At 50.9% G+C, this 23,170-nt stretch overlaps 1 protein-coding gene across 1 annotated transcript in view; it reads left to right on the top strand.

Moving 5' to 3' along the window:
- Positions 1-23,170, top strand: part of LOC140494784 (probable ATP-dependent RNA helicase DDX60) — a 130,072-nt gene that overhangs the window by 23,077 nt on the left and 83,825 nt on the right. The window contains exons 7-11 of the mRNA XM_072594382.1: positions 12,341-12,482; positions 14,251-14,400; positions 18,572-18,677; positions 18,760-18,887; positions 20,425-20,606. Coding sequence (XP_072450483.1) covers positions 12,341-12,482; positions 14,251-14,400; positions 18,572-18,677; positions 18,760-18,887; positions 20,425-20,606 — 708 coding nt within the window. The remainder of the gene's footprint in view (positions 1-12,340; positions 12,483-14,250; positions 14,401-18,571; positions 18,678-18,759; positions 18,888-20,424; positions 20,607-23,170) is intronic.

Here is a 23,170-nt window from a genome sequence, read left to right as displayed (position 1 = left end):
ACAAGAACTCTGTGCCAGGACTACAGCTCTGTGCCAGGACAATAGCTCCACGCCAGGACAAGAACTCCATGCCAGAAAAACAGCACTACGCCAGGACTAGAGCTCCATGCCAGGACAAGACCTCTGTGCCAGGACTAGAGCTCCGTGCCAGGACTAGAGCTCCACACCGGGACCAGAGCTCCACGCCAGGACGAGAGCTCCGTGCCAGGACTAGAGCTCCACGCCGGGACAAGAGCTCCATGCCAGGACAAGAGCTCCATGCCAGGACAAGAGCTCCATGCCAGGACTAGAGCTCCACGCCAGGACGAGAGCTCCGTGCCAGGACTAGAGCTCCACGCCGGGACAAGAGCTCCATGCCGGGACAAGAGCTCCACGCCGGGACAAGAGCTCCATGCCAGGACAAGAGCTCCATGCCAGGACAAGAGCTCCACGCCAGGACAAGAGCTCCGTGCCAGGAGTAGAACTCCATGCCAGGACTAGAGCTCCGTGCCAGGAGTAGAGCTCCACACCAGTACTAGAGCTCCCTGCCAGGACAAGAGCTCCGTGCCAAGACTAGAGCTCCGTGCCAGGACAAGACCTCCGTGCCAGGACAAGACCTCCGTGCCATACTCGAGCTCCATGCCAGGACTAGAGTTCCATGCCAGGACAAGAGCTCCGTGCCAGGACTAGAGCTCTGTGCCAGAAGTAGAGCTCCGTGCCAGGGCTAGAGCTCTCTTCCAGAACTAGAGCTCCACACCAGGACTAGAGCTCCGTGCCAGGACTAGAGCTCCGTGCCAGGGCTAGAGCTCTGTGCCAGGACTAGAGCTCCGTGCCAGGACTAGAGCTCCATGCCAGGACTAGAGCTCCATGCCAGGACAAGAGCTCCGTGCCAGGTCTAGAGCTCCACACCAGGACAAGAACTCCGTGCCAGTACTAGAGCTCCATGCCAGGACTAGAGCTCTGTGCCAGGACAAGACCTCTGTGCCAGGACTAGAGCTCCGTGCCAGGACTAGAGCTCCACACCGGGACCAGAGCACCATGCCAGGACTAGAGCTCCACACCAGGACGAGAGCTCTATGCCAGGACTAGAGCTCCGTGCCAGGACTAGAGCTCCATGCCAGGACAACAGCTCCATGCCAGGTCAACAGCTCCATGCCAGGACTAGAGCTCTGTGCCAGGACTCGTGCTCTGTGCCCGGACTAGAGTTCCACACCAGGACAACAGCCCCGAGCCAGGACTAGAGCTCCGTTCCAGGACTAGAGCACCATGCCAGGACTAGAGCACCATGCCAGGACAAGAGCTCCATGCCAGGACAAGAGTTCCATGCCAGGACTAGAGCACCATGCCAGGACAAGAGCTCCATGCCAGGACTAGAGCTCCTCACCAGTTCGAGAGGTCCGTGCCAGGACGAGAGCTCCACACCAGGATGAGAGCTCCATGCCAGGACTAGAGCTCCATGCCAGGAGTCGAGCTCCGTGCCAGGACAAGAGCTCCACACCAGGACAATAGCTCCATGCCAGGACTAGAACTCCGTGCCAGGACGAGAGCTCCATGCCATACATCAACTCCACGCCAGGACAACAGCTCCATGCTAGGACTAGAGCTCCACACCAGGACGAGAGCTCCATGCCAGGAGTAGAGCTCCACTCCAAGACAAGAACTCCATGCCAAGACAAGAGTTCTGAGCCAGGGCAAGAGCTCCATGCCAGGACAAGAGCTCCACACGAGGACTAGAGCTCCGTGCCAGGACTAGAGCTCCATGTCAGGACTAGAGCTCCATGCCAGGACTAGAGCTCCACACCAGGACTAGAGCTCCGTACCAGGACTAGAGCTCCACGCCAGGACAAGAGCTCCGTGCCAGGAGTAGAACTCCATGCCAGGACTAGAGCTCCGAGCCAGGACTAGAGCTCCACACCAGGACAAGAACTCCACGCCAGGACTAGATCTCCATGCCAGGACTAGAGCTCCGTGCCAGGACAAGAGCTCAATGCCAGGACTAGAGCTCCATGCCAGGACAAGAGCTCAATGCCAGGACAAGAGCTCAATGCCAGGACTAGAGCTCCATGCCAGGACTAGAGCTCCATGCCAGGACAAGAGCTCCACGCCAGAACAATAGCTCCACGCCAGGACTAGAGCTCCACACCAGGACAACAGCTCCGTGCCAGGACTAGAGCTCCACGCCAGGACTAGAGCTCCACGCCAGGACAAGAGCTCCGTGCCAGGACAAGAGCTCCACGCCAGGAGAAGAGCACCATGCCAGGACAAGAGCTCCGTGCCAAGAATAGAGCTCCGTGCCAGGACTAGTGCTCCATGCCAGTACTAGAACTCCATGCCAGGACAAGAGCTCAATGCCAGGACTAGAGCTCTGTGCCAGGACAAGAGCTCCGTGCCAGTACTAGAGCTCCGTGCCAGGACGAGAGCTCAACACCAGGACGAGAGCTACGTGCCAGGACTAGAGCTCCATGCCAGGACTCGAGCTCCGTGCTAGGACTTGAGCTCTGTGCCAGGACTAGAGCTCCACACCAGGACAATAGCTCCACGCCAGGACTAGAACTCCGTGCCAGGACTAGAGCTCCATGCCATACATCAACTCCACGCCAGGACAACAGCTCCATGCTAGGACTAGAGCTCCACGCCAGGACTAGAGCTCCACACCAGGACGAGAGCTCCATGCCAGGACTAGAGCTCCACGCCAGGAGAAGAGCACCATGCCAGGACAAGAGCTCCGTGCCAAGAATAGAGCTCCGTGCCAGGACTAGTGCTCCATGCCAGTACTAGAACTCCATGCCAGGACAAGAGCTCAATGCCAGGACTAGAGCTCTGTGCCAGGACAAGAGCTCCGTGCCAGTACTAGAGCTCCGTGCCAGGACGAGAGCTCAACACCAGGACGAGAGCTACGTGCCAGGACTAGAGCTCCATGCCAGGACTCGAGCTCCGTGCTAGGACTTGAGCTCTGTGCCAGGACTAGAGCTCCACACCAGGACAATAGCTCCACGCCAGGACTAGAACTCCGTGCCAGGACTAGAGCTCCATGCCATACATCAACTCCACGCCAGGACAACAGCTCCATGCTAGGACTAGAGCTCCACGCCAGGACTAGAGCTCCACACCAGGACGAGAGCTCCATGCCAGGACTAGAGCTCCACGCCAGGACTAGAGCTCCGTGCCAGGACTAGAGCTCCATGCCAGGACAAGAGTTCTGAGCCAGGACTAGAGCTCCACGCCAGGACTAGAGCTCCGTGCCAGGACTAGAGCTCCGTGCCAGGACAAGAGCTCCGTGCCAGGACAAGAGCTCCACACCGGGACCAGAGCTCCGTGCCAGGACTAGAGCTCCACACGAGGACAAGAGCTCCGTGCCAGGACTAGAGCTCCATGCCAGGACTAGAGCTCCGTGCCAGGACTAGAGCTCCACACCAGGACAAGAGCTCCGTACCAGGAGTAGAACTCCATGCCAGGACTAGAGCTCTGTGCCAGGAGTAGAGCTCCACTCCAAGACAAGAACTCCATGCCAAGACAAGAGTTCCGAGCCAGGACTAGAGCTCCACACCAGGACAACAGCTCCATGCCAGGACAACAGCTCCATGCCAGGACTAGAGCTCCATGCCAGGACTAGAGCTCCACGCCAGGACAAGAGCTCCGTGCCAGGACTAGTGCTCCATGCCAGGACTAGAACTCCATGCCAGGACAAGAGCTCAATGCCAGGACTAGAGCTCCATGCCAGTACTAGAGCACCACGCCAGGACTAGAGCTCCGTGCCAGGACTAGAGCTCCGTGCCAGGACTAGAGCTCCATGCCAGTACTAGAGCACCACGCCAGGACGAGAGCTCCGTGCCAGGACTAGAGCTCCACACGAGGACAAGAGCTCCGTGCCAGGACTAGAGCTCCATGCCAGGACTAGAGCTCTGTGCCAGGACTAGAGCTCCACACCAGGACAAGAGCTCCGTGCCAGGAGTAGAACTCCATGCCAGGACTAGAGCTCCGTGCCAGGAGTAGAGCTCCACTCCAAGACAAGAACTCCATGCCAAGACAAGAGTTCCGAGCCAGGACTAGAGCTCCACACCAGGACAACAGCTCCATGCCAGGACAAGAGCTCCATGCCAGAACAATAGCTCCCCGCCAGGACTAGAGCTCCACACCAGGACAAGAGCTCCATGCCAGCACTAGAGCTCCATGCCAGGACTAGAGCTCCACGCCAGGACAAGAGCTCCGTGCCAGGACTAGTGCTCCATGCCAGGACTAGAACTCCATGCCAGGACAAGAGCTCAATGCCAGGACTAGAGCTCCATGCCAGTACTAGAGCACCACGCCAGGACTAGAGCTCCACACCAGGACAACAGCTCCGTGCCAGGACTAGAGCTCCACGCCAGGACAAGAGCTCCGTGCCAGGACAAGAGCTCCACGCCAGGAGAAGAGCACCATGCCAGGACAAGAGCTCCGTGCCAAGAATAGAGCTCCGTGCCAGGACTAGTGCTCCATGCCAGTACTAGAACTCCATGCCAGGACAAGAGCTCAATGCCAGGACTAGAGCTCTGTGCCAGGACTTGAGCTCTGTGCCAGGACTAGAGCTCCACACCAGGACAATAGCTCCATGCCAGGACTAGAACTCCGTGCCAGGACTAGAGCTCCATGCCATACATCAACTCCACGCCAGGACAACAGCTCCATGCTAGGACTAGAGCTCCACACCAGGACGAGAGCTCCATGCCAGGTCTAGAGCTCCAAACGAGGACAAGAGCTCCGTGCCAGGACTAGAGCTCCATGCCAGGACTAGAGCTCCATGCCAGGACTAGAGCTCCACACCAGGACAAGAGCTCCGCGCCAGGACTAGAGCTCCACACCAGGACGAGAGCTCCGTGCCAGGACTAGAGCTCCACACGAGGACAAGAGCTCTGTGCCAGAACTAGAGCTCCACACCAGGACAAGAGCTCCATGCCAGGACTAGAGCTCCATGCCAGGACCAGAGCTCCACACCAGGACAAGAGCTCCATGCCAGGACTAGAGCTCCATGCCAGGACTAGAGCTCCACACCAGGACAAGAGCTCCATGCCAGGACAAGAGCTCTGTGCCAGAACTAGAGCTCCATGCCAGAACTAGAGCTCCGTGCCAGGACTAGAGCTCCATGCCAGGACTAGAGCTCCACACCAGGACAAGAGCTCCGTGCCAGGACTAGAGCTCCATGCCAGGACTAGAGCTCCACGCCAGGACGAGAGCTCCGTGCCAGGTCTAGAGCTCCACACGAGGACAAGAGCTCCGTGCCAGGTCTAGAGCTCCACACGAGGACAAGAGCTCCGTGCCAGGACTAGAGCTCCATGCCAGGACTAGAGCACCATGCCAGGACTAGAGCTCCATGCCAGGACTAGAGCTCCACACCAGGACAAGAGCTCCGTGCCAGGACTAGAGCTCCATGCCAGGACTAGAGCTCCATGCCAGGGCTAGAGCTCCACACCAGGACAAGAGCTCCGTGCCAGGACTAGAGCTCCACACCAGGACAAGAGCTCCATGCCAGGACTAGAGCTCCATGCCAGGACCAGAGCTCCACACCAGGACAAGAGCTCCATGCCAGGACTAGAGCTCCATGCCAGGACTAGAGCTCCACACCAGGACAAGAGCTCCATGCCAGGACAAGAGCTCCGTGCCAGGACTAGAGCTCCATGCCAGGAGTAGAACTCCATGCCAGGACTAGAGCTCCGTGCCAGGAGTAGAGCTCCACGCCAAGACAAGAACTCCATGCCAAGACAAGAGTTCCGTGCCAGGACAACAGCTCCACACCAGGACAACAGCTCCATGCCAGGACTAGAGCTCCATGCCAGAACAATAGCTCCATGCCAGGACAAGAGCTCCATGCCAGGACTAGAACTCCATGCCAGGACAAGAGCTCAATGCCAGGGCTAGAGCTCTGTGCCAGGACAAGAGTTCCGTGCCAGTACACGAGCTCCACACCAGGACTAGAGCTCCACACCAGGACAACAGCTCCGTGCCAGGACTAGAGCTCCTCGTCAGCATTAGAGCTCCATGCCAGGACTAGAGCTCCACACCGGGACTAGAGCTTCGTGCCAGGACAAGATCTCCGTGCCAGTACACGAGCTCCACGCCAGGACTAGAGCTCCATGCCAGGACTAGAGCTGCGTGCCAGGACTACAGCTCCACACCAGGACAAGAGCTCCGTGCCAGGAGTAGAGCTCCACTCCAAGACAAGAACTCCATGCCAAGACAAGAGTTCCAAGCCAGGACTAGAGCTCCGCACCAGGACAACAGCTCCGTGCCAGGACTAGAGCTCCATGCTAGAACAACAGCTCCATGCCAGGACAAGAGCTCCATGCAAGGACTAGAGCTCCGTGCCAGGACTAGAGCTCCGTGCCAGGACTAGAGCTCCATGCCAGTACTAGAGCTCCATGCGAGGACTAGAGCTCCGTGCCAGGACTAGAGCTCCGTGCCAGGACTAGAGCTCCACGCCAGGACTAGAGCTCCATGCCAGGACTAGAGCTCCACGCCAGGACTAGAGCTCCATGCCAGGACTAGAGCTCCGTGCCAGGACTAGAGTTCCACGCCAGGACAAGAGCTCCGTGCCAGTACTCGAGCTCCACGCCAGGACTGGAGCTCCAGGCCAAGACAAGAGCTTTGTGCCAGGTCTAGAGCTTTGTGCCAGGACAAGATCTCCATGTCAGGACTAGAGCTCCATGCCAGTACTAGAGCTCCACGCCAGAACTACAGCTCCGCACCCGGACTAGTGCTCCGTGCCAGGACTAGAGTTCCGTGCCAGGACAACAGCTCCGTGCCACGACTAGAGCTCCATGCTAGAACAACAGCTCCATGCCAGGACAAGAGCTCCATGCAAGGACTAGAGCTCCGTGCCAGGACTAGAGCTCCGTGCCAGGACTAGAGCTCCATGCCAGTACTAGAGCTCCATGCAAGGACTAGAGCTCCGTGCCAGGACTAGAGCTCCGTGCCAGGACTAGAGCTCCATGCCAGGACTAGAGCTCCACGCCAGGACTAGAGCTCCACGCCAGGACTAGAGCTCCACGCCAGGACTAGAGCTCCACGCCAGGACTAGAGCTCCGTGCCAGGACTAGAGTTCCACGCCAGGACAAAAGCTCCGTGCCAGTACTCGAGCTCCACGCCAGGACTGGAGCTCCAGGCCAAGACAAGAGCTTTGTGCCAGGTCTAGAGCTTTGTGCCAGGACAAGATCTCCATGTCAGGACTAGAGCTCCATGCCAGTACTAGAGCTCCACGCCAGAACTACAGCTCCGCACCCGGACTAGTGCTCCGTGCCAGGACTAGAGTTCCGTGCCAGGACGAGTGCTCCATGCCAGGACTAGAGCTCCATGCCAGGACAAGTGCTCCATGCCAGGACAAGAGCTCCGTGCCAGGACTAGAGCTTCGTGCCAGGACTAGAGCTCCACACCAGGACAAGAGCTCCGTGCCAGGAGTAGAGCTCCACTCCAAGACAAGAACTCCATGCCAAGACAAGAGTTCCGAGCCAGGACTAGAGCTTCACACCAGGACAACAGCACCGTGCCAGGACTAGAGCTCGATGCCAGAACAACAGCTCCGTGCCAGGACTAGAGCTCCATGCCAGTACTAGAGCTCCATGCCAGGACTAGAGCTCCACACCAGGACAAGAGCTCCACACCAGGACAAGAGCTCCATGCCAGGACTAGAGCTCCATGCCAGTACTAGAGCTCCATGCCAGGACTAGAGCTCCATGCCAGGACTAGAGCTCCGTGCCAGGACTAGAGCTCCACACCAGTACTAGAACTCCCTGCCAGGACAAGAGCTCCGTGCCAAGACTAGAGCTCCGTGCCAGGACAAGACCTCCGTGCCATACTCGAGCTCCATGCCAGGACTAGAGTTCCATGCCAGGACAAGAGCTCCGTGCCAGGACTAGAGCTCTGTGCCAGAAGTAGAGCTCCGTGCCAGGGCTAGAGCTCTGTTCCAGAACTAGAGCTCCACACCAGGACAAGAGCTCCGTGCCAGGACAAGAGCTCCGTGCCAGGACAAGAGCTCCGTGCCAGGACAAGAGCTCCGTACCAGGACAAGAGCTCCGTGCCAGGACTAGAGCTCTGTGCCAGAACTAGAGCTCCGTGCCAGGAGTAGAGCTCTGTTCCAGAACTAGAGCTCCACACCAGGACAAGACCTCCGTGCCAGGACTAGAGCTCCGTGCCAGGACAAGAGCTCCGCGCCAGGACAAGACCTCTGTGCCAGAACTAGAGCTCCATGCCAGGATGAGCTCTGTGCCAGAACTAGAGCTCCATGCCAGGACTAGAGCTCCATGCCAGGACTAGAGCTCCGTGCCAGTACTAGAGCTCCGTGCCAGGACTAGAGCTCCGTGCCAGGACAAGAGCTCCGTGCCAGTACTAGAGCTCCGTGCCAGGACTAGAGCTCTGTGCCAGGACCAGAGCTCCATGTTAGGACAAGAGCTCCCTGCCAGGACAACAGCTCCGTGCCAGGTCGAGAGCTCCGTGCCAGAACTAGAGCTCCATGCCAGGACAACAGCTCCATGCCAGGACAACAGCTCCATGCCAGGACTAGAGCTCCACACCAGGACGAGAGCTCCATGCCAGGACTAGAGCTCCACACCAGGACTAGAGCTCCATGCCAGGACTAGAGCTCCATGCCAAGACAACAGCTCCATGCCAGGACAAGAGCTCCATGCCAGGACTAGAGCTCTGTGCCAGGACTCGTGCTTTGTGCCCGGACTAGAGCTCCACACCAGGACAACTGCCCCGAGCCAGGACTAGAGCTCCGTGCCACGACAAGAGTTCCATGCCAGGACTAGAGCACCATGCCAGGACAAGAGCTCCATGCCAGGACTAGAGCTCCTCACCAGTTCGAGGGGTCCGTGCCAGGACTAGAGCTCCATGCCAGGAGTCGAGCTCCGTGCTAGGACTTGAGCTCTGTGCCAGGACTAGAGCTCCACACCAGGACAATAGCTCCATGCCAGGACTAGAACTCCACGCCAGGACAACAGCTCCATGCTAGGACTAGAGCTCCACACCAGGACGAGAGCTCCATGCCTGGACTAGAGCTTCATGGCAGGACTCGAGCTTCATGGCAGGACTCGAGCTCCGTGCCAGGACAAGAGCTCCATGCCAGGACAAGAGCTCTGTGCCAGGATGAATGCCACTCCAGTCCAAGACTATTCCTGGTGGACAAAATCGCCTCAACGGGTGAGCACCATACTGGGAGAGCACCACACCAGGAGACCACCACTCCAGGAGAGCACTCCACCAGGAGAACACCACACCGGGAGCGCACCACACCAGGAGATGACCACACCAGGAGATGACCACACCAGGAGAGCACTCCACCCGGAGACCACCACACCGGGAGACCACCACACCGGGAGCGCACCACACCAGGAGATGACCACACCAGGAGAGCACTCCACCAGGAGACCACCACTCCGGGAGCACACCACACCAGGAGATGACCACACCAGGAGAGCACTCCACCAGGAGACCACCACTCCGGGAGCGCACCACACCAGGAGATGACAACACCAGGAGAGCACTCCACCAGGAGACCACCACTCCGGGAGCGCACCACACCAGGAGATGACCATACCAGGAGAGCACCACACCGGGAGTGCACCACACCGGGAGTGCACCACACTGGGACAGCATAACACCAGGACAGCACCACACTGGAGCACACCACACCAGGACAGCACCATACTGGGAGACCACCACACCAGATGCCAAGCCTATACCGCCATTCTGGGCCATTGGAAACCATCTTGTCGCTGGACCTGGGTTGAGAAAAGATATAGAATCAAATAAAATCCCTACAGTGTGGAAACAGACCATTTGGCCCAACAAGTCCACACCAACCTCTGAAGAGTAACCCACCCCGACCCATTCCCCTACTGTATTACTCTACATTTCCCCTGACTAATGCACCAAACCAATACATCCCTGAACACTATGGGCAATTTAGCATGGCCAATTCACCTGACCTGCACATCTTTGGATTATGGGAGGAAACCGGAGCACCCGGAGGAAACCCACACAGACAAAGGAAGAATGTGCAAACTCCACACCGACGGTCGCCCGAAGCTGGAATCGAACCCGGGTCCCTGGCACTGTGAGTCAGCAGTGCTAACCACTGAGTCACCATGCCACCCTTAGATGGAGTCGTTAAAATAGGGAAGGTACCACAATAAATGGAAACATTAAAAGAAAAGCGTAGGAAGAAAGAAAAAAGTTAAGTGGACAGAGACCAAAACAGCACACAGTACTCTGGGGGCAGTCTAACCAAGCTCCCATCCAAGGGGACCAAGACCTCACTACTCCTGTACTCAATTCCTTTTGTGATAATGCCTAACAGTCCATCAACTTCCCAGGAGCCTTCTGCACTGACGTATTAATCTTCGATGGTTTATTGACAATGAAATGTTTTGCACACCTACATTTTCCAAGCTCTCACCATTTAAGAAATACGAGTGTTCCTCAGAACAAAGTTGATAACCTCATCTTTGCACATGGAATATAATGTGGGAAATGTTCTTGCCAATTTACTAAGCTTGAGCAAATCCTCCTGAAATTTCGTTGCATCTTCTTCACAACACGCATTCCCACTTAGCTTTGTGTCGTCCACAAGTGTGAAGTTATTCCATTTGGTCCCCACTGCCAAATCATTGATCGATGTTCTGAATAGTTAGGGTCCAAGCACTGATCCTTGTGGTACCCCACTTGTCCAAGCTTGCCAATGTCAGAATGGCTCATTTATTCTCTCTTTTCTTTATCAATTTTGTCAGTAACCTCTTCAAAAACTCTCACAAGTTTGTCAACAGGTCTCGAGTGCATGATTTTCTCTCTCAATTCCTCCTTAAATATTAGGGTGACATTTGCCACTTTCCAATCTACGGGAATCATTCCTGAATCGAGAGAATTTTGGAAAATTATGTCCAATGCAATGACCATCTCTAGAACTATTTCCTTCATCACTCTGTCTTAGGGATTTATCATCTTTCACCCAACTAATTTCACACGACAATCTTTTTACGAAAGTGAATTTCCTTCAATTTCTCATTCTCCTTGCCACGTGGACAGTTACATTTGGGAGATTCCTGGTGTCTGCCTTAGTGAACCAAACACAAAATAATAATTTCGCTTCTCTGCGATTTCTCTATTCTGCTATTTCTGGCAACTTTACAGAGCTTCTCTTTTCATCTTATGCTATCCTGAATTTCTTTTACTTGACTTTTTACTTGCACTTTTACACCTTGTAGTATAGTTTATTGGACTTCTTTTAATCAGGAAAACAGATTTCCCACAGGCCAATCAAGTCCACACTAACTCCAAAGAGCATCCCACCCAGACCCTATAACCCAACATGTTGCCATGGCTAACCCACCCAGCCTGCACATCCCTGGATATATGGGCAATCCATCCGACCTGCACATGGTTGGATTGTGGAAGGAAACCCACAGGGAGAACATGTGAACCCCACACAGACAGCTGCCTGAGGATGGAATCAAACCTGGGTCCCTGGCATTGGGAGGCAGCAGTGCTGACCGCTGAGCCACCATACCACCCACGTGAAAATGATGCACTGAGAGTGACCATTTGAACAATTGTACATGTATCTGCTCTTTGAGGGTGAAATCTCTCCAACCTGGTAGTGGTCATTGGGAACGTGAGGAGATTCATGTCTGTGAGGATAGGGGCAAATCACACCTTACCCCCCCCCTTTCCCAACTGGACAATCATACCAGAGAGAGGTGGCATTGGTGGGGGAGGGGAGAGGTGCGGGTCTCATAAAGGTATTAGTTCCTTATCCAGAAGCATCTGATTGCTCTGTTGGATAATGAAGTTTCCATTGGTGGACAGGTCAGGCCTCCTGCTTGGATCATATCACGGAAAGCCAACAGCAGGAAGTGTCTTGCGACAGCTCGCTGGCCTTGGGGTTGGGTTGGTCTCTGGGCCATTGGGAGGGGGAGAGGGTGATATTTCCCTCACACCCTCCCTGCCCACCATTCCCCAAGCACCTCCTGCCATAGCAGTGCCTACCTCCACCATTGGAGCTGATACCCTTCTAGGTCTGCAGACTCCTGATTGGGCCTGTAGCCTCAGAAATAGCCAGTGAGGTGTCGATCTCCTTCGTGACCCTGGGAGCGTTCACGTCACCGTTAAGTATGAGGTTGGGATCTTCATTAAAGGGGTAAAGTTTCTGTCCTGAAAGAGCTTCACACTAACACCTCATCCAGCCCCTGACCCCCTGCTGTTAGCCCTGACCTGAAACTATCCTGTTCGATTCCTTATTGCAATTCCTTTCACAACTTCCTTTGGAATCTGCTTCCTGCAGACAGTGTACTCCAGATTCTAGTAATCAGCAGGAAATCACTTCTTTTCTTTGCAGAGAAGACTGGCAGAATATTGCATTCTGAAAACACTGCTGGTCACTGGATGGAAAGTTGACGTGACTTATCTGAGTGATCTGAATGATGGGCGTCTGTTAAGGACTGTCGCAAAAATGTGTTCTGAAATGCCACGATGTACCGGTAAATCTCCCAGACACTGGGTTACTGATTTCTTCTTTACTTCCTACCCAAGCATTGAGCTCCGCCTCCCACCCACTCACTGCGTTTCTCTTCCTCCTAAACCTTAAAGCTGAATCTCTGCTCCTTGTATCTAATGGGAAAAGCCTTTCTTCTCCAACTTGGCCATAATCTTGCACCTCTATCAGATCTGCTGTCAATTCCCTCTTAAGGAGAGAAACCCTAACATCTCCAAACTTACTTTGTAGCTAACTTTATCCACAGGGAGGGCAGTGGCTGAGGGATACTAATCCACACACCCAGGTAATGTTTGGGGGACTTGGGTATAAAACATCCCACAACGAATGCTGGAATTTGAATATGATAGAAAACTGGAATTGGGAGTCTAATGATGACCATGAATCCATTGTCAGTTGCCATGAAAAACCCATCTGGTTTCCTAATGTCCTCTAGGGATGGAAACCGACAGCCTTATCTGGTCCGGCCTACATGTGACTTCAGACCCATGGCAATGTAGTTGACTATTAACTGTCCTTTGGGCAATTAGGGATGGGCAATAAATGCTGGCCCAGCGAACAACATCCTCAGCCGTTAATGAATTAAACAAAAAATCATTCATGGAATGTGGGAGCATTCATGAATATTGTTTAGACCCATTCCTAACTCCCCAGAGGGCAGTTAATAGTCAACTACATAGCTATGGGTCACATGTAGGTCAGACCAGGTAAGGACATCAATTTCCTTCCTCGAATGACATTTGAGAACCAGATGGAAAATCAAGTATGGTTTCATGGTCATCATTAAACTCCAAATTCCACATTATCATTAAATTCCAATGTCACCATCTGGCATGGCGGGATTCAGACTCTGATCTCCAGAACATTATTGGCTAATTGTCAGTGTTTACCATCCAGGAGATGCACTGCAATAACTTACCAAGGCTCCTTAGACCAACATTGAGAAGGGCAAGGGTGGCAGATACATGGGAACACCACCTTCTGCCAGTTTCCCCTCCCAGTCACAACTATTCTCATTTAGAAATATTTCACTGTTCCTTCAGTGTGACCAGGTCAAAATCACTATACTGTGGGTCTACCTACTACCTAATGGACTGCTGTGGCTCAAGAAAACATTTCCGAACCAACTTCTTGAGCATTTAAGGACAGGCAATAGATGCTGACACAGTGTGTCACAACTTGTGCAAGAATTTTAAAGTTAACAAGTATCACTGATCAGTTAAAATATTGCCCACTTTCCATTTCCCATCCAAGATGGAAGAATGTTCTCGTTGGAGGTCAGGGATCTGACAGTGTTTAGTTCTGGTCTGTAATGGATGGCAATTTCCCAGCATGAGCTGGAATTGAATATGACGTAGATAAATGGACATTCACCTTCAGAAGAGTCAAGTGTGGCCTAGCGTCGTTCCAGGCCCAGAGATAGCCCTCTCTTCTCTGAGTTGAGAGGGTGTGAGTTTAAAGTCCTGCATTCAATTGACTTAACCCTTAACCAACATCTGAAAATACCCACCAGTCATCTAGTCATTAATGAACCTTGTGACTACACTTCATGCAAACATTGTACATTACCAGCTGCTGGTTGCAAAAATCCGCCATGATATTTTTTTTTGTCTGTGACATTGGTTTGTGCGGTGGTTGGAGTGGTCCAATAATCCTGTGAGGTATACCTGCTGATTAGTGTGGAGTACTTATTGATGAAGTGTAACTGCAGTATAATTATAATGATTGCCCTAACATGGGTTTCTGTTTAACAGACACAGAGGACCAGTTAGGCAGTAAGATTGGGAGTGAATACAGACATATCTGGGAAACCGTCGCTAAGATATCACCTGAACTCGATGTAGGACAAGCTTTCCCAGTGACATGTACGTCAGCGGTATTTCTGAAACCAGCAAAGCCTGAAGGTATGCTTAACAGCACAGTTCACTCTTACTTTTTGTTAACTTTAGACACTCCATTTAGTGAGTATAATTTACTGCTTTTAGAAATCTAGGAAACTCCAGGAGAACAACCCCCTTAAGCCATCTAAACACTCCCATCTGTGTGTGATTCCTCAAGTAACGATAGCAACGTTGCCCTGTCACATAGTAAACTATCTCATTCAAAAAAGCGTTATCACACAAGATAGTGTAATTGATTTCTTTCAGGGAGCACAGGGAAGGGTGAGGCTGTGGGGGGGGGGGGGCGCAATGTAATACAAGATTTCACGGTAAAAAGAAAACATTTAATTAGATTACTTACAGTGTGGAAACAGGCCCTTCGGCCCAACAAGTCCACACAGCCCCGCCGAAGCGCAACCCACCCATTCCCCTACATCTACCCCTTGCCTAACACTACGGGCAAATTAGCATGGCCAATTCACCTGACCTGCACATCTTTGGACTGTGGGAGGAAACCGGAGCACCCAGAGGAAACCCACACAGATACTGGGAGAATGTGCAAACTCCACACAGTCAGTCGCCTGAGGCAGGAATTGAACCCAGGTCTCTGCCGGTGTGAGGCAGCAGTGCTAACCACTGTGCCACCGTGCCACCCTCAATAGCGCTGACGTACAGGAGAGGTTTCCATTCAGCAAAGTGGCCTCAGCTGCTTCACTGGACAGGGAATTCACAACCCTGTGGGTGGAGAGGTTCCTCCTCAGCTCAGTCCGAAACCTGATCCCCCTAGTTTGGAGGCCATGCCGTCTTGTCCTAGTTTCACCCTCCAGTGGAAATAACCTCGTTGCTTCCATCTTATCTATTAACGCTACCTTGTTGAATGTTTTTAAGGCAATTGTAGATTGACTTTTTGAACAGTAAAGAATTAAGGGATGCAGTGAGAGCGCAGGTAAGTGAAGCTGAGGCCAGGAAAGATCAGCCATGATCTTATTGAATGACAGAGCAGGGTCGAAGGGCCAGATGGCCTACTCCCATGTTTGTATCTTCAAAATAAAACCTAGAAGCTGGGAGTAGCCACTCATAAATTCAACAGGGAAATACAGAGAAACAGAAAAGCTAGAGATTTGAATCAAGCAAAAACAGAGATCACTGGAGAAACTCAGCAGGTCTGGCAGCATCTGTGCAGAGAGAAGAACAGAGAAACAGAAACAGTTAATATTTCGAGTCCAGTAGCCCTTCTTCGGGTCCGTTCCAGCTGTTCATTGGTTATACAGTCTATGACCAAGTATAATAGATCGAGTCATTGTCTCTCAGGGAATAAGAGTGTCTGTTACAGAGTATTAATGTAATTAACCAGTCTTAAGCAGTTGTCTTAATATTATATCATCAATTACATTGTGTTATTCAAGTGCATGGGTCTTCTGCTGAGCATAAGAACCAGGAGCAGGAGTCGGCTGTCTGGCCCATCGAGCCTGCTCCACCATTCAATAAGATCTTTTCATAGACTCAGCTCCACTTCCCTGCCCTCTCACCATAACCCTTAATTCCTTTATTGATCAAAGATCCAGCTATCTTAGCCTCAACTGCTTCACTGGGCAGGGAATCCACAGGACATATTAGTGGTTAATTGTTCGCCATTTAATATGAGTACTCATGTGTCGATTTGTATTACAAGAAGAGTTGATGGCAGCCGATCTGCCCTGGCGTAGCCAAATGTCAACTGCAGGTATCTCTTGCCCAACGCTATTCATGTTCCACTTCCCAATCAGCATTTGACTGGAGTATACACAGGTCTGGACTCCCCTGGTTCAAGAAGACAGCTCAGCACCACTGACTGAACGAGGGGACGGGCAAGTAATGCTGGGCCTAGCCAGCGATGCCCACACTTGTGAGTGAATGCAAGGTTGGAAAATGGAGGAGAAGTAGGCCATTCAGCCCATTGAGTCTACCCTGCCGTTAAATGAGGTCATGGCTGATCTGACAATCCTCAGCTCCACTTTCTTGCCTTTGCCCTTTAACCCTCGATTTCCTTCCTGACTAAAAATCGCTCTATCGCTGCCTTGGATACATTAACGACCCAACCTCAGCAGCCCTCTGTGGTAAAGAATTCCATTGATTCATTACTCACTAGAAAAAAGAAATTCCTCCACCTCTCAGTCTTAAATGTGTGAAGCTTTATTCTGAACTGATGTCCCTGGTCCTAGAAACTCCTACAGGGTGAAACAATCTCTTTTCATATATTCTGTCAATTAACCACCAATATATTCTCAGCAGAAGAGGCACATACTAGAATCACAAGGGGTAACTTATATTATTAAGACACAAGCCTTAAGACTGGTTAATTACACTAATACTTGGTAAGGGTCACTCTTAGCTACTGAGAGGTAATGATTCAATCTATTATATAATCATAGAATCCCTACAGTGTGGAAACAAGCCCTATAACTCAACACCGACCCTCCAAAGAGTAACCTTCCCAGACCCATTTTCCCTCACTAATACACTTAACCTCCACATCCCTGAATACTAGGGGCAGTTTAGCATGGCCAATTCACCTAACCTGTACATCTTCGGACTACAGGAGGGAAACCAGAGCAAAATGGCACAGGGAGAATGTGCAAATTTCACACAGGCAGTGGTCCAAAGCTGGGATTGAACCCAGGTCCCTGGCAGTATGAGACAGCAGTGCTAACCATTGAGCCACCACTATTACATATGACCATGCACTGTAGAACAGCTAAACCTGTCCTGAAGAAGGATTACTGGACTCAAAATGTTAACTGTTTCAGTTTCTCTGTTTCTGTCTTCACAGATGCTGCCCGACCTGCCGAGTTTCTCCAACACTGTAAGAATATTAAAATAAAAACAAAAGATTGCAGGTGCTGGAAATCTGAAATAAAAACAGAGTTCTGGGCAAACACAACAGGTCTGGTAGCACCTGATGAGAGAAAAACAGTGTTGAAATTTCAGGGATATTACTGGAGAAGGTTCAGAAGAGATTTATCCGAATGTTGCAGGGAATGGAGGGTTTGAGTTGTAAGGACAGCATGGAACTTTTTTTTACTGGAGTGTAGGAGGTTGAGCAATAAACTTGTAGAAGTTTATAAAATCATGACAGGTGAATGATAGTTATCTTTTCTCTAGGGTGAGGGATTTCAAGACATTAGTTAGGCCACTGTTGGAATATTGTGTGCAATTCTGGTCTCCTTCCTATCGGAAGGATGTTGTGAAACTTGAAAGGGTTCAGGAAAGATTTACAAGGATGTTGACAGGGTCGGAGGATCTGAGCTACAGGGAGAGGCTGAACAGGCTGGGGCTGTTTTCCCTGGAGCATCGGAGGCTGAGGGGTGACCTTATAGAGGTTTACAAAATTATGAGGGGCATGGATAGGATAAATAGGCAAAGTCTTTTCCCTGGGGTGGGGGAGTCCAGAACTTGAGGGCATAGGTTTAGGGTGAGAGGGGAAAGATATAAAAGAGACCTAAGGGGCAACATTTCACGCAGAGGGTGGTACGGGTGTGGAATGAGCTGCCAGAGGAAGTTGGTATAATTGCAACATTTAAGAGGCATTTGGATGGCTATATGAATAGGAAGGGTTTGGAGGGATATGGGCCGGGTGCTGGCAAGTGGGACTAGATTGGGTTGGGATATCTGGTCGGCATGGATGGGTTGGGCCGAAGGGTCTGTTCTGTGCTGTGACTCTAGAACTCTATGACTGGGGGCATATTTTTTAAGGTGAAAGGAGAAAGATTTTAAAAAAACATGAGGGGCAATTTGTTTTTACATGTGTGTGGAATGAACTTCCAGTGGAAGTGGTGGATGTGGGTGCAGTCACAACATTGAAAAGAAATTTGGATAAATTGATGAGTATGAAATGTTTGGCGAGATCTGGGCAAAGTGCAGGCAAGTGGGACTAGTTCGGATTGTGGTTTGTTTCTGTGCTGTATGACTTTATGACCATGACTCTATGAGTTCAGTGACCCTTTGTCAGAACATGAAACTCGGTTTCTCTCTCAACCGAGCTGCCAGGCTTGCTGGGTTTCACGAGAAATTTCTGCTTCTGCGCTGCTACAAATAGCGTAAGGTCACCTCCAATTCTCCAAAAGCCCAATAAGTTCAAAAATGGAGATGACTTTGACTTAGAACTCTGCGCTATGGCGACGAGTCACAACTCTCATTCTCGCTTTCCTTTATCCAGCTGCATCCATGCAGAAAATTCCTGCCACTGGGTTAATACCAATAAAGTCAACATTAGTTGAAGAATTCATTGGGGATTTACTCAAGCAATTGCCACAACTGAGCAGGTAAATGAAAGATGACTGGCTGATGATATTGTGTTTGGTGTTTTCACCCTTAATAACCAACCATAATTCTCTCTGCCCTTAGTGAGGACCTGGAGCATGAACCACGGTATAAGCTGAAAGAGTTTGACGAGGTTTTACATTGGCACTCCAGAAAACCCATTTTATCTACTCTCGAAGACCATCGTGAGAAATTGAAGGAGCCAATGAGAAGTAAATAATTCATCTTAGATATGTGTATATACATTTATATTATAATCTCTTGGTCATAGCAAACGTGAACATTGCTGAGCAGAGAGTGGCAAAGCTGAAACTTTCCACCTTGTACTCAGCAAATGTAAGAATGCCAATTTTTTCAGACGATCACAATGTTTATAAGGAGTAAGGATGCTGGTTGGTTGACAACAGAACTGCAACTGATGGGAGTGTCAGGTTCCTAGGAGTGACGATCACCAACAATCTGTCCTGGACTACCCATCGAGATGGGGTGGTCAAGAAGGTACAACGACGCCTCTTCTTCCTCAGATGGCTCAGGAACTTCAGCATGCCCACAATGACCCTCACTGGCTTTTACAAATGCACCACAGAAAATATTCTATCTGGATGCATCTCAGCCTGATACTGCAACTACTCTGCCCAGGACAGGAAGCAACGACAGAGAATTGTACACACAGACCGGTCCAAGCTCCCATCCATTGACTCCATCTACACCTCTCACTCCCTCAGAAAGGCAGTCAGCATCCTCAAAGACCCCTCCCATCCTGGTTTTAATCTCTTCCAACCTTATCCGTCAGGCAGAAAATACAAAAGCTTAAAGACACATATCAACAAACAGTTTCTTCCCTGCTGTTATTAGACTTCTGAATGGGCCTCTCAAATTTCAAATCGAATGTTATTCTTGTTTTTGTCCACCTTCTGCACAGCTGTAACTCTATATGCCTTGCTCTGTTCAATCACTCTGTGACCTGTATGACCTTGTAGGTTATGATTTGCTATACTGCCTGCAAAGCACAACCTCTCACTGTACTTAGGTACAGTTAACAACAAAAAGGGAAATCCAATCAATTAGCCACGGCATTGCCTTGGGCAAAGCAGTATCTTCTACTAAATATGACTCCCGATGATAGCACAGCGCATCTGGCCGCAATTGAATTACGAATCAACTTAAGATAAGTTGAGGATCTTGTAAATTGGCTGATGTACACTTGCTAGTGGTGACACACATTCATATGCAGGGACCCGTCCTCCACAAACAAAAGGGATATGTTCAAGCCTTGTGGCTTCTTTGAATAATCCAGGAGCTTGTATAGTTCATAGTTCTCAGTATCCAGGCTTGGGCTGACAAGTGGCAAGCAGTGAGTACACCTTCTGTGGGCTACAGCTGTTTAAGAAGGAAGTCCACCATCACATTATGCCTGAAATGTCGACTCTCCTGCTCCTTGGATGCTGACTGACCTGCTGTGCTTTTCCAGCACTACACTCTTCGACTCTGATCTCCAGCATCTGCAGTCCTCACTTTCTCCAATCATGCACAGAAAGGCAATTAGCGATGGGCAGATATGTTTGCCTAACCAGCCCATGTCTAGTGAATGAATGAATGACCGATAAAAAGGTTTCTCTCCCGTCAATCAGCACAAGGCAGTGTGCTGTGATCGGTGTCTGTCCAGTGTATGCTGTTTTCTAACAAGTCAAACATCTGACTTCCTTTTGTATTTAACCCACTTCTTACCCACTTTATTATCTGTTAAAGATCCAAAGCAATGGAGAAACCAGCTACGCAGTCAGCAAAAGCTTGTTGCATTTGAGCGATTTTATGCCGAATCCCTGGATGAAAAGGCAGCGGTGACAATTGTCACCAGTCAGTCAGCGGTCACTGATGACTCGGTAAAGCAGCAACATCAGCCGAGAAAGGGAAACGGCAGCAAGGCAGCGGTAGGTCAATCATCAGCATCTCCCGCTGGCCATTCCCCCTTCAACTCTCCTTTGTCCTGAAAGGCATTGACTCCTCACTGGGGCTTGGCTGGTTGCTGGGTGACTGTTTATGTGTGCAAGACCTGAAACTGTGTTTAGGCTGTGATAGAGGGACCAAAGAACCAAGCCTGGTATTCGACTCAATGCAAAGGCCATACTCACTGGTACAGGCAAGAGACTAGACACACAACACCATTCTTATACACCCACACAGACACACTCATACATACACACACTCTCACACACACACACACACACACACACACATACACAGATGCACACGCACAGGCACACACACACACACAGGCGCACACAGACACACACACACACAGGCGCGCACACACACAGACACACTCATACACACACCCAGACACACACAAGCACAGGCACACACACGCACACATACACACACACACAGACAGACAGACACACAGACACACATGTACACACACACATACACAGACACACACGTACAGGCACAGGCACAAGCACACACACACACACATACATACACAGGCACACACAGAGGCACACACACACAGACACACACAAGCACAGACACACACACAGGCACACACACACAGGCGTGCACACACAGACACAAACATATACACATACACAGACACACACAGGCACAGACACACATACACACATACAAACGCACACACATGCACAGACACACAAGCACAGACACATACACACATACACATGCACACACACATACACGGACACACATAAGCACAGACACACAATAAACACAAATACACACACATGCGCACACACAGACACACACATGCAGACACACTCAGACAGACAGACACACACACACAGACAAACACACACACACACAGATACCTCCTCCTCCCCATCCCATGCATACTCTCACACATTAAAGGGCCTGATTTAATTTAATTTCCTGGGTAGGTGGGTTCTGTGGGGCAGAAATGAGGAGTGAGAGTGGTGGGGTCATTTGGTGGGTAAGGTCAGATCAGGTTCGATGGCAGATGTGCCATGGCTATCACTCAGTTCCCTCCTTCTGGAGTTCTCCTTATGTTGGGTGAGCTGTTAGATGGCCGGCCTGCCATTCAGCTAACTGATAGGCTGACGTGGTGAGTTGATGCCCAGTTGACCACTACACCCCATCATTGCTGGGATTGTACCAGAGGCAGAGGATGCCTTTGCCACCTGGACAAGCAGGAAGAGAAACTCTGGAGTCCTCACCATGGACCAGCTGGGCTAGAGGAGAGGGTATTGCTGGGGGAAGGACAGGATGGGTTCTTCGACAGTCACCAATGCCCAGTGGTGGCACCTACAACTAGTTCCAATTGGTTACTCCCGCCCGTTCCTCCAGGCTGGTTAGTCGATCACAAGCAGGTCAAACCCCTGACCTTCCCTCCATCATGTTCCGAAATGGGATGTGTGCTGCTGCACAATGTTCAGCACCATTTGTGACTTCTCGCGTACTGAAGCATCACATGTTCAAATGTAACAAGATCTCGATAATATCCAGACTCAGCCTGACAAGTGGCAATTAACACTCGTGCTGGCAATGGCCTGCAGCTTATGTAGACACACCTTGCTCCCAGTTAGGGGGTGAAGCCACGACCCTGTGCCAATTGTCAGAGAGAAACCCATTAAATCATTTCCATGGAGCTGGGCTGGTATGGTGCCTCACTGACGTGCACAATCCCAGCTGCACATACACACACATGTGGGGTACAGACTGGCACAGGTACAGCCTCATGCACATTCACTTATACACACTCACTTGCACACATTCACTTATACACACTCACTTACACGTACTCATTTACACACACTCACTTACACACACTCAATTACACACACTCACTTACACACACACACATCTTACACACACTCACTTATACACATTCATTTACACACATTGACTTACACACATTTACAAAGACTCACTTATGCACATACACATCCTATACACTCATTTATACACGCTCATTTACACACATCTTATGCAGACTCATTTACACACACATGTTATGTCGACTTACTTCTGCATACTCATTTTCACTCACTCACTTCTACACTTCTACACGTTCACTTACACGCACCCATGTATACACACACACCACACACACACACACACACACACACACAATAACAGCCCGTAGTGACTTGTGTCTGACTCACTGTCCTGTCTCATGAAGCCTGCTGCCCTAGCCCTTGGCTTCTATCAATCCACCTTTTCACACTCTCTGTGTTTCTCCATGGGATATTTGCCCTGAGTCTGTCACCTCTGCTGGACTGTAGCATAGGGTAAAGGTTGATTAAAATAGTTTGCTGACACCAATCCTTCTTTGTTAATACTGTGCCTGGGGCCTGTCAAATGATCAGTGGTAAGAGAATAGGCCCCAGGTGAGTTCAAACAAAAGGCGCACTTGTCCGAGTTAACAAGACGGTTTATTGCATGGTGCCAACTTACATTACCAGAGAGACATATTTACAAAGGGCCATTGGGAGCTTACCTGAATAAATCTACTCCTTAT

The sequence above is a fragment of the Chiloscyllium punctatum genome, chromosome 2, assembly GCF_047496795.1.
Source record: "Chiloscyllium punctatum isolate Juve2018m chromosome 2, sChiPun1.3, whole genome shotgun sequence".
In the NCBI taxonomy this organism is placed as follows: Eukaryota; Metazoa; Chordata; class Chondrichthyes; order Orectolobiformes; family Hemiscylliidae; genus Chiloscyllium; species Chiloscyllium punctatum.
This window is presented reverse-complemented; position numbering and strand designations above follow the sequence as displayed.